General features: G+C 49.5%; 1 protein-coding gene across 2 annotated transcripts in view; it reads left to right on the forward strand.

The window, feature by feature from the left end:
- The window catches only part of LOC122379558 (dnaJ homolog subfamily C member 5-like), a 122,983-nt gene that overhangs the window by 39,321 nt on the left and 68,262 nt on the right, over positions 1-15,400 (forward strand). Inside the window, exon 4 of one of the 2 annotated variants that reach the window (XM_043361883.1) lies at positions 3,804-3,863. The exons of the other annotated variant lie outside the window; for it this stretch is intronic. Within the exon in view, the coding sequence (XP_043217818.1) occupies positions 3,804-3,863 (60 nt within the window). The remainder of the gene's footprint in view (positions 1-3,803; positions 3,864-15,400) is intronic. 2 annotated transcript variants of the gene reach the window in all.

Below are 15,400 nucleotides of genomic sequence, written 5' to 3' on the forward strand. Positions count from 1 at the left end.
AAGAGGGTATTCGTAGAGAAATTGCTCATAAGAACATGTCGACGGTAACAGAATGCGCAAATGGGAACGATGAGTCACCAGGTGAATCGTTGCCTGCTGACAACCAAGTAGATCGTGAAGCATGGGTAGGGTCTGAAGGTGCTACCACTGATAAATGTTTGAGACCAGGCCGGGAATGCACCGGAAAGGATCTGAATGTCTCCAATGTTAGGTCCAAAGGAGAAGGTAGAAGTGAAACGGAGGAACCAGAGGTTATGGTTTATGGAGACTCCAGGGTTAAATTCATGGACAGAGCCTTTTGTGAACGTAGCCGAGACAAACGCATGAGGGTGTGCCTGCCGGGCGCGAAGCTTAAAGACTTATCGGACAGGCTCCCTGAAGTAATGCGGGGTAGTGGACCAAACTGTGTCGTTATTTTGCACGGTGGAGTTAACGACGTCGGTAGCACCCTTTCGGAGGAACTTATTGATACCTATAGGATGGTGATTACGGAAATGGTTAAATCAGGCAGAAAAGGCATAATAACTAGCATTCTCCCCAAACTTGGTGCTGGAAAAGAGTGGTCATCTAGAGCCATTGGGATTAATACAAGGGTTAAAAAATTGTGCAAGGAGAACAACATAGGGTTTATCGACTGTTGGGATGATTTCTGGGACAAACAAGAACTGTATTCGATAGATGGCTATCACTTAAATAGAAAGGGCGTGCTCCTTTTGAGCGAACTCTACGAAAAGAGGGTACAACAGGGAAACTAAAGAGGTCTAAAGGTGAGGAAGACAAAAAAGCAAAGGTCATTGACACGTCTCTAAAATGTTTGTACACAAACGCTAGGAGTATAAGAAATAAATTTGGAGAGCTGCAACTTTACATGAATTCTGAAGAGCCTGACTTAGTGATTTTGACAGAATCGTGGGTTAGTGAAGGGTTGTTGGGGGATCGCATCAAAGATTATGAGGCAGACAATTATAATCTGTTCTCCTACCAAAGAACAGCGAAGGTAGGAGGCGGAATTCTTATATATGTGAAGAGGAATCTTAAGGCTATTGAAATAGACCGTTTTGTTAAAAATACTAATATTGAGGCACTCTGGATAGACATTTCCGTGGATGATGCTTCAACAAATAAAATCAGATTAGGTGCATTCTACAGACCCCCTAATCAATCGAAGGATACAGATTTAGCTATGATAAAGGAGATAGAGAGCGGAATAAGTCAAAGGACAATCATTATAGGAGATTTTAATTTGCCAAAACTTATGAGTACAAATGCAAACTGGGAATCGAGGCTTTTCAGGGAAAACTTTGAAGAGCTTTTTTTGACACAGCATGTTGTCCAGCCAACTAGAAATAATGAAATACTTGACCTAATTTTGACTAACGGCGAAAACCTTATCAGAGACGTGAATTCAGGCGAAAGCATTGGAAATAGTGATCATGTGCTTATCAGATTCAGCATACAGGGTCAAGTACAGAAAAGAAAGGTTACATTACCGATCATGCCCAATTTTGCCAGAGGAGATTATGATGGAATCAGGGCATTCTTTCAAACCATTAAATGGAGAACTATGTTAGAAGGCAGAAATGTTCACGGAATGTGGGAGTTTTTCAAGAAAACACTCACTGAGGCTCAAAATCAGTTTATTCCTATGAAAAAGCAGCGTGGAGGGAAGTCCGCAACACCTATTTGGTTCAATAGCCTGGTACGACAACATTTCAGTGAAAAGAAGGGTGCGTTTCGCAAAATGAAAACCAACCCAACACAAGAAAATAAGGCTAATTATATTTCAGCCAGAAGGAGACTTAAAAGGAGTATAAGAAAAGCAAAAAGAGCATCAGAAATAAATCTAGCCAATGAGTGTGGAGGTGATTTGAAAAAGTTCTTCGGTTTTTATAAATTTAATAAACATGATTCAAGGATTGGACCAATAGAAAGTCAGCATCAGGTTTACCATGACGATGCCGACAAGGTTAAAATATTCAATGACCAGTTTTCGAGCGTTTTTACTGATGAGTGCCTCAGGCAGTTTCCTATAAATGTACCTGAATCGACAACACACCCTAAACTTACAACTATTTACCTGTCTGAGGATGACATAACTAAAGCTTTGTGTAATCTTAAAGCAAATAAGACAAGTGGTCCAGATAATATTAGCACTAGGGTCTTAAAAGAAGGAGCAAGAGAATTATCTGTTCCACTTTACATTATCTTTAAAGAGTCATTAGAATCAGGTGAAATTCCTGATGATTGGAAGTGTGCGAATGTCATTCCAATCTTCAAAGGTGGAAACAAAACTGTAGTGAGCAATTATAGACCAGTAAGTTTAAGTTCGGTCGTGTGTAAAGTGCTAGAAAGAATCATAAAACGTCAAATAGTTGCTCATTTTGAGGAACACGAGATTTTACTTCCATCTCAACATGGTTTTTGTAGTGGACGCTCCTGTTTGACAAACTTATTAGATTTCCTTGAATATTCGACAGACCTTTTGGACAGGAGTAACAGTGTATCAGTAGTTTATTTAGACTTCAGCAAGGCATTCGATAAAGTTCCACACAAAAGACTCTTGATCACATTAGAGCGTCATGGTTTAGACGGTCCTCTTCTCAAATGGATAGGGGCCTGGCTAATAGGTCGCAGGCAGCGAGTCATTCTAAATGGCCATCAAGCTGACTGGAAAGCTGTCAAGAGTGGTGTGCCTCAGGGAACTGTTTTAGCACCATTGCTTTTCATTATTTTTGTAGATCTTATAGACTCTGACTTAACAAGTAACATATGGAAATTCGCGGATGATATCAAGATAGCTAAAAATATTACTTCAGATGACGATAGAAGAGCACTACAGGCAGACTTAGATGCTCTTTTAAAATGGAGCAAGGAATGGCAGATGGAATTTAATGCTGATAAATGCAAAGTTCTTCATCTGGGAGTAAAAAGTAACGATACATATTATTTGAATGGAACTAAGTTGGCAACTGTGAGGGAAGAAAAGGACCTGGGTGTTTTGGTGACAAATGATCTGAAGTTCAGTGGCCATTATGTGCAAGCTCGAAAAAAGGCTTTAAAAATGTTGGGGGTTATAAATAAAAATGTATCATATAAAAGTAAAGAAGTAATGAAAAGACTCTATTGTTCATTAGTTCGGCCTCATCTTGAATACTGTGCACAAGCATGCCACTCGTCTCTAAAAAAGGATATAAAACTTTTGGAGCGTGTGCAGAGGAGGGCAACAAAGATGGTTCGAGGGCTGGGTGAAATGAGCTACAGAGAACGCCTGGCTTCCTTAAATATGTTTTCACTTCATTACCGCAGGATAAGAGGGGATTTGATTGAACTTTTTAAAATATACAAAGGGATTGATAAGTTAGATTTTGGGAAGATGTTTACACTCAATACAAATTCCACGAGAGGAAATGGGTGCAAACTAGTAAAGAAATTTTCCAGAACCAAGTTAAGACAGTCCTTTTTTACCAGTAGGGTCATAGAAGCTTGGAACGGTTTACCTCCTAGAGTTATCAATAGTTCCTCCTTAAGTAATTTTAAAAATGAGTTAGACTTGTATCATAAACAGCGTGGGCTAGTGTTCGATGAAATGGTGTAATTGTACCGTGTTTTACATACAGTGTTTGTTCATCTACCTGTAACCTCGTTGGGCCCAAGTGGCCTGCTGTTACATGGAATACATGTTATGTTATGTTATGTTAAATGGTGTGTAGTGAGGCACGTTGGTGTTGTGGTGGCGCGGCGCGGCCGTCCGACCGGGCCTGACTGTAGCTGACTGTAGCTGACTGCATGCTCTGTCCCGCTAGACGGAGCCGCCTGTGGTGGTGGTGGAGCAGCCGGCCCCGTCCGGCTCTCAGCAGTCGCCGGTATGTACGGGCTCGGGGTGCCGTCCAGCGCTGCGCTGAACCGGGCCGCCGAGATGGTCGGCAGTGCCGCCACTTACTGTATAGTTACTGGTATTTGCTGCCACACAGCCTGTTATGGTTATTGTTGTTGTTGTTGTTGTTTTTATTTGTTCGGGAATTCATGTACCTGATGGCATGCTGATGAAATTAGACAGGTTGAAAAAGGTAAATGTGGCGAAGGTTTTTCGTAAACCGTTACTCTAGAATTCAAAGTGTCATGCGGGGCAGCTGATGTAGATAGCGCAGGTGTAGTTACCTACCACCGACCTTGGTTGTTTTCTCTTTTGGCGGAAACACGGTCTCAACTTCCCCTCCTCGCTCGCCCAGGTGTCTGTGTCTGCCGATTCCTTCTTGCGTAGCTGAAAGACGCCTCTGCCGATTCCTTCTTGCGTAGCTGAAAGCCGCCCCGAGCGGAGAGGAAGGAGACTTGGGAAGGAATGGGGTGACGGTGGGGCGGTGGGCGGGTCTGTTAGGATCCTAGTTTTACTCTCGCTGATGCACGTTGGTGTGGAACCCGTTCGGCGTAGGAAGACTATGGTGGTGATGTTTGCCAGCGTTGCCTTTCTTTCACGGATTTTGTTTTCTTGTTGGATTTTGCTGCTCACATATCGATTCACACATACATCACTCGCACTCAAGACTGAACAGTGAACATTCAACTCGACTAATGTGCCCCGCGCCCTTGCCGACGGCTCGCCGGCGGGCACCCGACTCCGTCTCCCGGCCGGCCCCGGCGCGGCGCCGCGGCGCGGCCGTCCCGGTTACCTGACCCGGCCGGCCAAAGGTCGGACCGGCTCCGGCCGCCGCTGCCAGCCCGCGGCGGGCCCGGGGAGGGGTACTACGGGGAACATTCATTCTGGCCAGGGTTCATAATGTCCAGGGTACGATATGCCCAGTGTCGAAATGGCCAGTGCCTTGAATAGGCCAGAGTTCATAATGTCCAGGGATTGCATGGTCCAAATGCGGCCAACTGGCTGCAGATAGGGTATATTCAAAGAGGCCAGGGTTCATAATGTCCAGGGCACGATGTGTCCAGTGTTCGAAATGGCCAGGGTTCATAATGTCCAGGACACGATGTGTCCAGTGTTCGAAATGGCCAGGGTTCATAATGTCCAGGGAACGATGTGTCCAGTGTTCAAAATGGCCAGTGCCTTGAATGGGCCAGAGTTCATAATGTCCATGGATTACATAGTCATTGAAAGTGACGTCATTATGTAAAAACACGGAACCAGCTCAATGCGAAGCAGTGCAGTGCCGAAGGCAATGCCTTAGGAGAGATTACAGGCAATAGTAAATCAAATATTTTTAGGTTAAGTGGTTATGTATCTGGCTTCAGGCCGAAGGCCTGAAGCCTGATGCATAACCACTCAACCTAAAAATATTTGATTTACTATTGCTTGCAATCTATTCATGCGAGAAACTATTTCCTTATCCCCGGTAGGCAAACATCATTACCTTAGGTTAGGTTAGGTTAGGTTAGGTTAGGTTAGGTTAGGTTAGGTTAGGTTAGGTTAGGTTAGGTTAGGTTAGGTTAGGTAACCGCAGGTTGTTTGAAAAGACAAACACTATTCGTTAGAATTGTGTTTTTCTATTGAAAAACAACCGGAGCGGTCCTTCTCCGGGCTATGTTTTGCATGGTTGGCCTGAGATTGGGGCAACTTGATTGGGGCCTAAACTTGTGGCTCGATTTTCGTAAAAATTTCAGTGTATGGGCTCCCGCAGGCGATCTACCTGATGGCACCGGTCGCTACTCGCTTAAAACCTCGTGGCACGTGGCACGTGCGTTTCAATTTTCGCCCATGTTAAGTCAATGGGGTTTTGGACACTTTTTGCGCGATCGCGAATGGCGGCAAAACGAGCCAAGAAGGCGGTGGTTTTCTTCCTAGAATTTTATGGCAAACATGTTTGGGTACACGCTAGTGTGCGCCGTATACCCCTCAGAATTTCGTAACGTGCCTTTGAACGAGGTCAAAGTTGAACTTTTTTCGCTCCCCATGTTAAGTCAATGGGCGTTTTTGCAGAGACATTTTCATTCGTTCATTGCACAAAATTATATGATACGATTTTGTTTAAACTTTCAGGACCTGTTGAGAAACGACCATAGAACATGTTGTTATGCTTCGTTTTGAAATATAATGGCCCGTTTTGGGGTAATCGGCACGTGCATTTTCCCATAGGGTTAACATGGGAAAAAATTAAAATGCGATCTGCGAAAAATTTCGTCAATTATATTTGCTGATATTTTTAGGGTCGGATCTCGGGCTGGCACCCCAACTGACGGTGGTAATTACTTAAAATATAATTGACAAAATTTCGGGTAATCGTCACAAACAGTTACCCCATGTTGAGCCTATGGCGATTTCGAAATATTATTTTCAAATCAATTTTGTCAAAAATTTCCACGTTAGATTTTGAAAATGTTCCAATATGTTGTGCCCCGGGGTATCGGCTACCACAAGGTATGGGTCAGATATGGGGCGATTGAAAAGCACGTGCCACGTGCAAACGTGTTTGATGGGGTAACCTCCGGGAAAATCCGACATTGGCCTACTTGGGGTCCTATGGCGTGGAAACGGCTTCAACTAGCGACACCAAATCAGTGCAGCCGGTGAGCAGATGAGTCCAGCTTGTCGCACTAGTGGTCACGTGTCGCACGTGCTATTGCACGTGCCGTGGCAGGGGGTCAATTTTGGTGCTTAAGTATACTAGCATTGTGAAATGCAAGGAGTGGGGGAAATAGCCGTCAGGCCGTCAGTTTTTGTGATAGGGTCGATCTGAAAACGGGTTTAGGCACAGAATGAAGGGGGCTAAAAAACTGCTATCTCGGATTTTTTGTAAAATGAAAAATTTAAAATTCTGGGGAAATTATATGTTCGAAAGGTGAAATTTCCTAAAATTTTCCCGTTTTTCGAGTTTAGCCGTCCACTGTTCAGAGACGGTGACACCGGCCGGGGTCATCTTTTACATGCTGATGGCCACGTCGATGGGTCATCACGTGGCGTGAACGGTAAAGCTATCAGAGGTCCGGCACGTGCCACGTGGCCACGTGTTTGAGTCGCGTACCTCCCAGATTATCGTGTGTTTGCCGATTTGTGGCCTTATAGCACGAAAACAGCACAAGCCAGGAACACTGAAATAGTGCAATCAGTGAGGGGACAAGTCCTGCTTACACTAACGGCGGTCACGTGGCACACGTGCAAATTTGGGCACCTCCGTTGCGGAGATATTTTATAGTGAAATATTCAAATGAACATAACTTTGTCAGTTTAAGTCCAATTGGGCTAGACTTTGGTGGGTGGATAAAATTGTTAAGCGACAGGAACAAATGCGCCACGTTTGTCGCAGTGCGCCACATTTGTCTCAAAGCGCCATTTTTGCCACAAATCACAGAATGTGCGTAACTTTATCGAACATGGGACGATTAGGATGCGCTTTGATTGAGGGATGGCTGCTTAAACGGCAGATATGAATACACCACACTTGCCGCAAGGCGCCATATTTGTCTTAGTGAGCCAGTGTTTGCGTTTTGCCTACGGCGGGCGTTTTCGCGGCGGTGTTTGCGTTTTTTCGGTGTTTGCGTTTGGCGGCGGGCGGCCGTTTTTGCGTTTTTTGCGGTGGTTTTGTTTGGCGGCGGGCGGCCGTTTTTTGCGGCGTTTTGCGGTTGGCGGCGGGCGGGCGTGCGTTGCGGGCGTTTTTTTGCGGCGGTGTTTGCGTTTTTTGCTTTTTTTGTGTTTGGCGCAGGGCGGGCGGGCGATGCGGGTGTTTTCCGGTGTTTGCGTTTGGCGGCGGGCGGCCGTTTTAGCGGTGGTTTGCGACGGGCGGCCGTTTTTTGCGGCGTTTTGTAGTTTGAGGCGGGCGGCCGTTTTTTGCGGGGTTTTGCGGTTGCCGGCGGCCGAGCGTTATTGGCGGTGTTGCGGTTTTAGGCGGGCGGCCGCGTTTCGCGGCGTTTTGCCTTTGGCGGCGGGCGATTTTTTGTGGCGGTGGTATTTGCGTTGTTTGCGGTGTTTGCGTTTTGCGGCGGACGGGCGTTTTTGTGGCTTTTTTGCGTTTTTTCTGCGGTTTTGTGCCTGCGGGCGATTGTTTTTTTGCGACTTTTGCGTTGCGTTTTGAGCGTGCGTTTTGCGAGTTTTGCGGTTTTGCGTTTTGCGGCGGGCGGTACAGAGGTGCTTGCTCAAACAACCTGCGGTCCCGCGATGCGGAGCCCGGCATCGCAGATGCTGGTTACGTTAGGTTAGGTTAGGTTAGGTTAGGTTTGGTTTGGTTTGGTTTGGTTGACTGTGTAATCCCTGGACACTATGAACTCTGGCCAATTCAAGGCACTGGCCATTTTGAACACTGGACACATCGTGCCCTGGACATTATGAACCCTGGCCATTTCGAACACTGGACACATCGTGCCCTGGACATTATGAACCTTGGCCATTTCGAGCACTGGACACATCGTTCCCTGGACATTATGAACCCTGGCCTCTTTGAATTTACCCTATCTGCAGCCAGTTGGCCACATTTGGACCATGCAAACCCTGGACAATATGAACACTGGCCAATTCAAGGCACTGGCCATTTCGAGCACTGGACACATCGTACCCTGGACATTATGAACCCTGGCCTAAATAATACGCACCCGGTACTACACCCCATTCTTCCATTGTCGTGGTAACATGCTTGGTGAGGGCAAACATTGGCATTATTTCTTTCCCATTAATACACCTTTTTGCGTTGTTCGATGGCCAATCAGCAAAACCCATTCGTCCGATCAGCACATAGGTGGCGCCAGTGAGAGGCATTCCGGCAAAACCTTCAGCATATGGGCAAAACGGAATGCTGATCCCACTCCACAGTTCGTCAGTTGGTATTACCTTCGCTATTCGCCATAACTGATTGAGTTCCGGCAAAACCTTTGACGATTTGGATAAATGCTTCGTCTTTCGTTAATATCCCTTTGTCGTTCACCAAAACATCCCCATGCTAATTTCAGCATTCCTCATAACATTTCGTCAAAACTAAAAACAGATCGCCCCTTTACAGAGAAGTATAAATATGACCGGGTTTATACAGTGCAGTGCGAGGCATAGGTGGCGAAACTCGTAGACCATTGATCTACATAAAAATCGGTAGCGTTCATGAGCGCCATAGGTACAATGTAGATGGACGTAGCTGACATGTTATCGGCTGATTGAAGAATGGACAGGCAACAGAGCAACAGGCTGGATAAGTTAACCCCGCCTCAAACACCAAGGAACAGGCAACAGGCTGGATAAGTCAGCCCCGCCCCAAAAACCAAGGTGTCCGGCCGGCAGGGCCCGGCTTGCCATCTGTCAGCTATTCTCTCGCGAGTCCGACCGGCGTGGCCGCCCGAGGCGTTGTCCCATGACATCGCACGGGCAGTGACGCGATAATGATGGCCGACTTCGTGGTTTGTATCGAAGCGTTTAGGAGTCCGACGCTCAAGAATCTACATGCCTACTGGTTATGGCGCCGGCAGTCTCCTCGTAGCTATGGTATAACTGCCTTTTTCGGAATTTAATGGTTAATTGGTTGCAAATTGCGCTGGAACTGTCATAAGCCTCATCCCTGAATGCGTGATTAACGTTAAACATTGAATATGGCTAGATAAGCACTACATCATTGACATTTTGATCATTGACGAAAGTTTTAAATAAACAGTCATTGTTTACGCACAGTACCGATGAATTTTGCACATCGACTAACCATTTTGTGAAATGTCGAAGCATTATGACAATCTGACAAAGTGTTTTGCCTATGACGAACATTGTGCTCAATGACAAAGAGTTATGCAGAATGGTTAAATGGAGTCCAGCCTGTTTTGCCGACCGTCTAACAGTGATGCACATCGCCGATGGGTTATTCTGAATGACGCTTGTCCAAACTGATGCCGAAATGGTTATGACGATTGGCCATCGAACAACGCAAAAAGGTGTATTAAAGTATTGTCTGATTATCTCGTCTAGTGCTGCCATCTGTCGAATGTTGTTCTCCCTAGTTGTTCATCCTAGGGGTCGCCGCAGTCTGCCCCGCCGCAGTCTGCCCCGACACTAATGTTCCGTGATTATCGCCGGCTCTAATACGGTCCCATTAGTGTCATGCGGGGCAGCTGATGTAGATAGCGCAGGTGTAGTTACCTACCACCGACCTTGGTTGTTTTCTCTTTTGGCGGAAACACGGTCTCAACTTCCCCTCCTCGCTCGCCCAGGTGTCTGTGTCTGCCGATTCCTTCTTGCGTAGCTGAAAGACGCCAAAGAGTTTTTTTTTTGCGGTGGCCCGGCTGCCGCCCGTCCGCGGGCGCTTATGACTCCGTTGCTCTGGGCGGCTGGGCCCGCAGAACGCGAGGGTTCGGAGTCAGACCATTCGGAGAGGCCGGAGCTGCTGGGACTGCGTCTCCGTCGGCGGCGGCCGCGGTTCGCAGACGAATGTGACCACCTCCGGTGTGGGGGGTCCGCAGGCCGGGAAGTTTGGCGGAGACCTGCCGGCCCAGCGGTGACACGGCCTGCAATGGACGGTCGACGGCAGGGTCTCGGGAAGCATCTGCCCAAACTAACCGAGATGTCTGCGGCGGCGGGAGAGCCATGGCTGTCGGTGTCGGCTGCCGTAGCCGGCCTTGACACGAGAGCGGGTTCACTGGCAGTGGGTTGAGGCGGAGGGGGCGCGGCCGTCTGTCGCCTGGATAATAAACGGGAAGAAAGAAGTCGCAGTTGGTGGCGAATGGCGAGCCGGCTGGGCTGGCGGGCCGAACTAGCTGTGGAGTGAGCATTTAGGTTAGGTTACCGCCCAGCCCCAGTGACAGGCCAGGTGCAGTGTGCACTGGCACCTGGTGGCAGCACAACTCAAAGTGTATGGTGGCATTCTGTAGTTTCCGTAAGTACATATCGGGCACTGGTACTTACAGGCTAAAGGATGTGTAACGTGCCACCCCACTGAGGGTGTTAATTGTGGAGCGCCTAACGGATAGTTTTTTTTGCGAGAGCCAGACTGTGAGATCACAGTGGACGGCAGTGAATGGTCACGAGAGCCGTAGGTGACCAGGTGGGTTATGCGGACAGCCTCCATGTCTAAGTGGGCAATCGCGGACAGCCTGGTGTGTCACAATGTGGGGGCTATCGCGGACAGCCGGGCATGTCTACAGGTGGGGCTATCGCGAACGGCCCTGCATGTATGGATGTGGGGCTATCGCGGACGGCCCGGGGCTATCGCAGACAGCCCAGCATGTACGTAGGTGGGGCGAACGCGGACAGCCCTGCATGTATGTAGGTAGGGCTATCGCGGAAAGCCGGGCATTTTTTAGGTAGGGCTATCGCAGACAGTCCTGCATGTATGTAGGCAGGGGGTAGCGCGGACAGCCTGACCTGTCACAATGTGGGGCCATCGCGGACAACCGTCCACGTCTGCAGGTGAGGCCATCGCGGACAGCCGTGCACGTCTGCAGGTGAGACTATCGCGGACAGCCGTGCAATGTGCATGTCTGCAGGTGAGGCTACCGCGGACAGCCGTGCCTTTTTGTACCCTCGCTATCGCGGACAGCCGTGCATGTCTGGAGGTGAGGCTATCGCGGACAGCCGGGCATGTCTATAGGTGGGGCTATCTCGGACAGCCTTGCATGTATGTAGGTAGGGCTATCGCGGACAGCCTGACGTGTCACAATGTGGGGCCATCGCGGACAGCCGGCCATGTCTGCAGGTGAGGCTATCGCGGACAGCCACGCACGTCTGCAGGTGAGACTATCGCGGATAGCCGTGCATGTCGGTATGTGAGGCTATCGCGGACAGCCTGATGTGGTACAATGTGGGGCCATCGCGGACAGCCGTCCATGTCTGCAGGTGAGGCTATCGCGGACAGCCGCACACGTCTGCAGGTGAGACTAGCGCGGACAGCCGTGCATGTCGGCATGTGAGGCTATCGCGGACAGCCGTGCCTTTTTGTAGGTGAGGCTATCGCGGACAGCCGTGCCTGTCTGTAGCTGGGGCTATCGCGGACAGCCGTGCATGTGTGTAGATGCAGCTATCACAAACAGCCCTTGATGTCTGTAGGGGAGTCTAAGTGGACAGGTGAGGGGATGATACAGGGCCACTACTGCAAACAGGCGCCGCCGGAGGCGGTGTCTGCCGACCCTTATTATTTCTCAGCCTTGGCGCCGGGTCGGAAATGCATCTTTGCGTCACAGTCTGGCGCTGCCAACTGATGTCAGGTAGGTGCGCGTTCCGTGTAGGTATACGGTCGGTGGACAGGCCCATGGCAGCAATGCAGCATAGCAGCAGGCATACGTGCATCCACAGAGTGGCACATTGCCAGCAGTGACCTGACCCCCAGTCGGTCCGTTGCAGACCGGTGCAAGGCAACACCCCCGATCAACGGCAGTCCGACCGCCGGCACAAGCCCGTCACGGCCTTGTCAAGGGCAGCTGACGTCACGCCGGATGAGTCACCCGGCCGCCCCCCGGTGCGGAGGACGGTCAAGTGTCACACGCCCGCGCCTGCGCCGCTGGCAGCCACGTGACCATCAGTAGCCATCGTTGCTGCCGCCGCCCGCGGCGCTACCAGCGTTGGAAGTGCCACCTAGAGCTGACTTCACGATCACGCAATGGCTGGTCGGACCCGCCAAGATGGCGTCAGGGCGACAGGGCATTGGGCGTAGGCCATGGACATCAATACTGATGCTAGGCAAGCAAAGAGTATATAGGGCTAAAAATGCATGGCAGGCGAAGAACGTCAATGACTGGGGCCAGGCAAGCAATGACATGGGTGGAAAGAACCATTGTAGGTACGGAAGAGGAGGTCATCCTGGTTGGCCGGGCACAAGATAAATGTACAGAAAGTCACAGGTTCATACACTGAGCAAATCACACCGGAGTGAGCTGCTCCCCAGGCACATTGCAGGTGGTGAGACACCTGATTGCAGTCAGTGTAGGGCTCGTTATGGTCAGTAATGTGGCGCACGGCGCCCGGCCTCGGCTAGGGGGGGGGGGGCGATGGGGGCAAACTCTTATCATGTATGCTATATTGAATCGCCGTTAGCGATCACATGAGTGAGTAAGGTGCAAGTGGCAATCACCACCGGCGTGTTATGGGACGCGGCGAGGAACGGGCGAGACAAAATGGCGCCCGGCGCCGGGGGGGGGGTAATCTCCCCATGCACGCGGTGAAAGCCGTCGACAGACCTAGCTAGGTAGCAGGGAATGTCCAGTAACATACCTGCAGTTTTTCGCCGGCGAGGGGCCATCGCGACCACAGTAGGATCCTAGTTTTACTCTCGCTGATGCACGTTGGTGTGGAACCCGTTCGGCGTAGGAAGACTATGGTGGTGATGTTTGCCAGCGTTGCCTTTCTTTCACGGATTTTGTTTTCTTGTTGGATTTTGCTGCTCACATATCGATTCACACATACATCACTCGCACTCAAGACTGAACAGTGAACATTCAACTCGACTAATGTGCCCCGCGCCCTTGCCGACGGCTCGCCGGCGGGCACCCGACTCCGTCTCCCGGCCGGCCCCGGCGCGGCGCCGCGGCGCGGCCGTCCCGGTTACCTGACCCGGCCGGCCAAAGGTCGGACCGGCTCCGGCCGCCGCTGCCAGCCCGCGGCGGGCCCGGGGAGGGGTACTACACCCCATTCTTCCATTGTCGTGGTAACATGCTTGGTGAGGGCAAACATTGCCATTATTTCTTTCCCATTAATATTAAAGTATTGTCTGATTATCTCGTCTAGTGCTGCCATCTGTCGAATGTTGTTCTCCCTAGTTGTTCATCCTAGGGGTCGCCGCAGTCTGCCCCGCCGCAGTCTGCCCCGACACTAATGTTCCGTGATTATCGCCGGCTCTAATACGGTCCCATTTTCATTAAATCGTTACTCGTTACGGAGCGAGCGAAGCGAGCGGAGTCTTTCATTAGATTAACGGAAATTTCTGAGTATAAGCGGCCGGCCGTGCGGACGCTTTTACGAGGCTTATATCTCAGCAACCACTCGACCGATTTACACGCGGTAATTTTTGTAGGGTAGCTTCATTCCTTTTACCAAGTATTGGACTATTCCCGATGCATGGGGGTGACCCCTTATGCACGTGCCACTGCCACGTGCAAAACGAAGAGGTGTCAGTTTGGTAATTGTTGCAAGATCTCGGTAACTACTTGGCCGATTGCGCTGAAAGTTGGCATGTAGGTAGGCACCCACTTGACAATTCATATCCATGTGCCAGAGTTGGGGTGCTGCTGCACGTGCGCACGTGCAGGGGTCGTTTCCAGATCTCGAGAACGGCTGAACCGATGGCGCTCAAATTTGGTTCACGGCTAGGGAGCGGTTAGTAGGGTGCCGTGCATTGAATTTTATCATTTATGTAGCAGCTGCGCAGTATATGTAGGAAATGCTTAAAGCAAGGCAAAATTAAACGCAGGAAATTAATTCACTGTCGATCTTAAATTAGAAAATTAGGAATCACAGCATGCTTTCACTGATATAGCATGTAGATTATGTCAAATCATGGTCTCTGACACAGTGGCGGCGGATTCGATTTTGGCGTGGGGGGGGGGGGGGCAAGATCCCAGTCGAGATGATGTCATAGACGGATCCAGAAAGGCGTTTTCGACGCTGTAGGGGACATACCCCCCCCAAAAAAAAGTGTCTAAAATCCAAAAACTCCTCGGATTTCGATTCCTTTATACTGCTGAACAGTATAAAGCAAAAACATTCCTGATAAAGTTTTATTATTAGGAAACATAAGGTGCATACGTTTTGTCTATTTCCGGTGATGCAGGGGGAGGGGGAGTAGATATTTGCTTTAAATGCCCGCTCCCTGGATCCGCCAGTGGACGATGTATCGATTTTCGTATTGCTGTATTAGAAAAAAGCTCCAATGGGAAAAATTGTGCCATAACCCTATCGCATATCAGATGTTGAAGAACGGTGCCAAACCTTTTGAAGTAGGCGAGCGCTATTCTTCAATGAGGTAACTCGTTACCATTTTCTCTGTTCATTTTACGTTCGATTTCCGTTTAACCTTCCTTTAAAAAGTATTTCTGAGACAGATATCAACTGAAACTAGCTCACAGCGGGAGGAGACCGCTCAAACATTCAGAGACAGTCGGTCGCATCTAAACCTATTGGGACAGCGATCCGCCAGAAACCCACCCCAAGGCAGTAGTTCGCCAACTAAGCTCACCGATACGGGCTGTCTCGATGGGTTTATACAGTAAGCCTACAGCAAGGCTTAACTAAGGCCCAAACGCTCGTCAAGCTGGGAACGGAGGTCTGAGGTGAGGGAGCGCGGCGGCGGGCTAGGGTGAAGGAATGGTGGACTGGAACGAGAATCCAGAAGCTCTGGGTGGGGCGTTTCTTTATTAGGGCTTTAGGGTGCGCTGACTGCGGTAAGGTCCAAATTATCACATCAAATTTTGCCACGACATCTACCGGTTCAGGCACTAGAGGATCAGCGGCCAGTGATATCTGCAAAGACGAAGCATTTCCAACCCAGCTTCAGCCTGGTGTCAGGGC

This window comes from Amphibalanus amphitrite, unplaced genomic scaffold (genome assembly GCF_019059575.1).
Source record: "Amphibalanus amphitrite isolate SeventyFive unplaced genomic scaffold, NRLGWU_Aamphi_draft 000000F_arrow, whole genome shotgun sequence".
NCBI classification, from domain to species: Eukaryota; Metazoa; Arthropoda; class Thecostraca; order Balanomorpha; family Balanidae; genus Amphibalanus; species Amphibalanus amphitrite.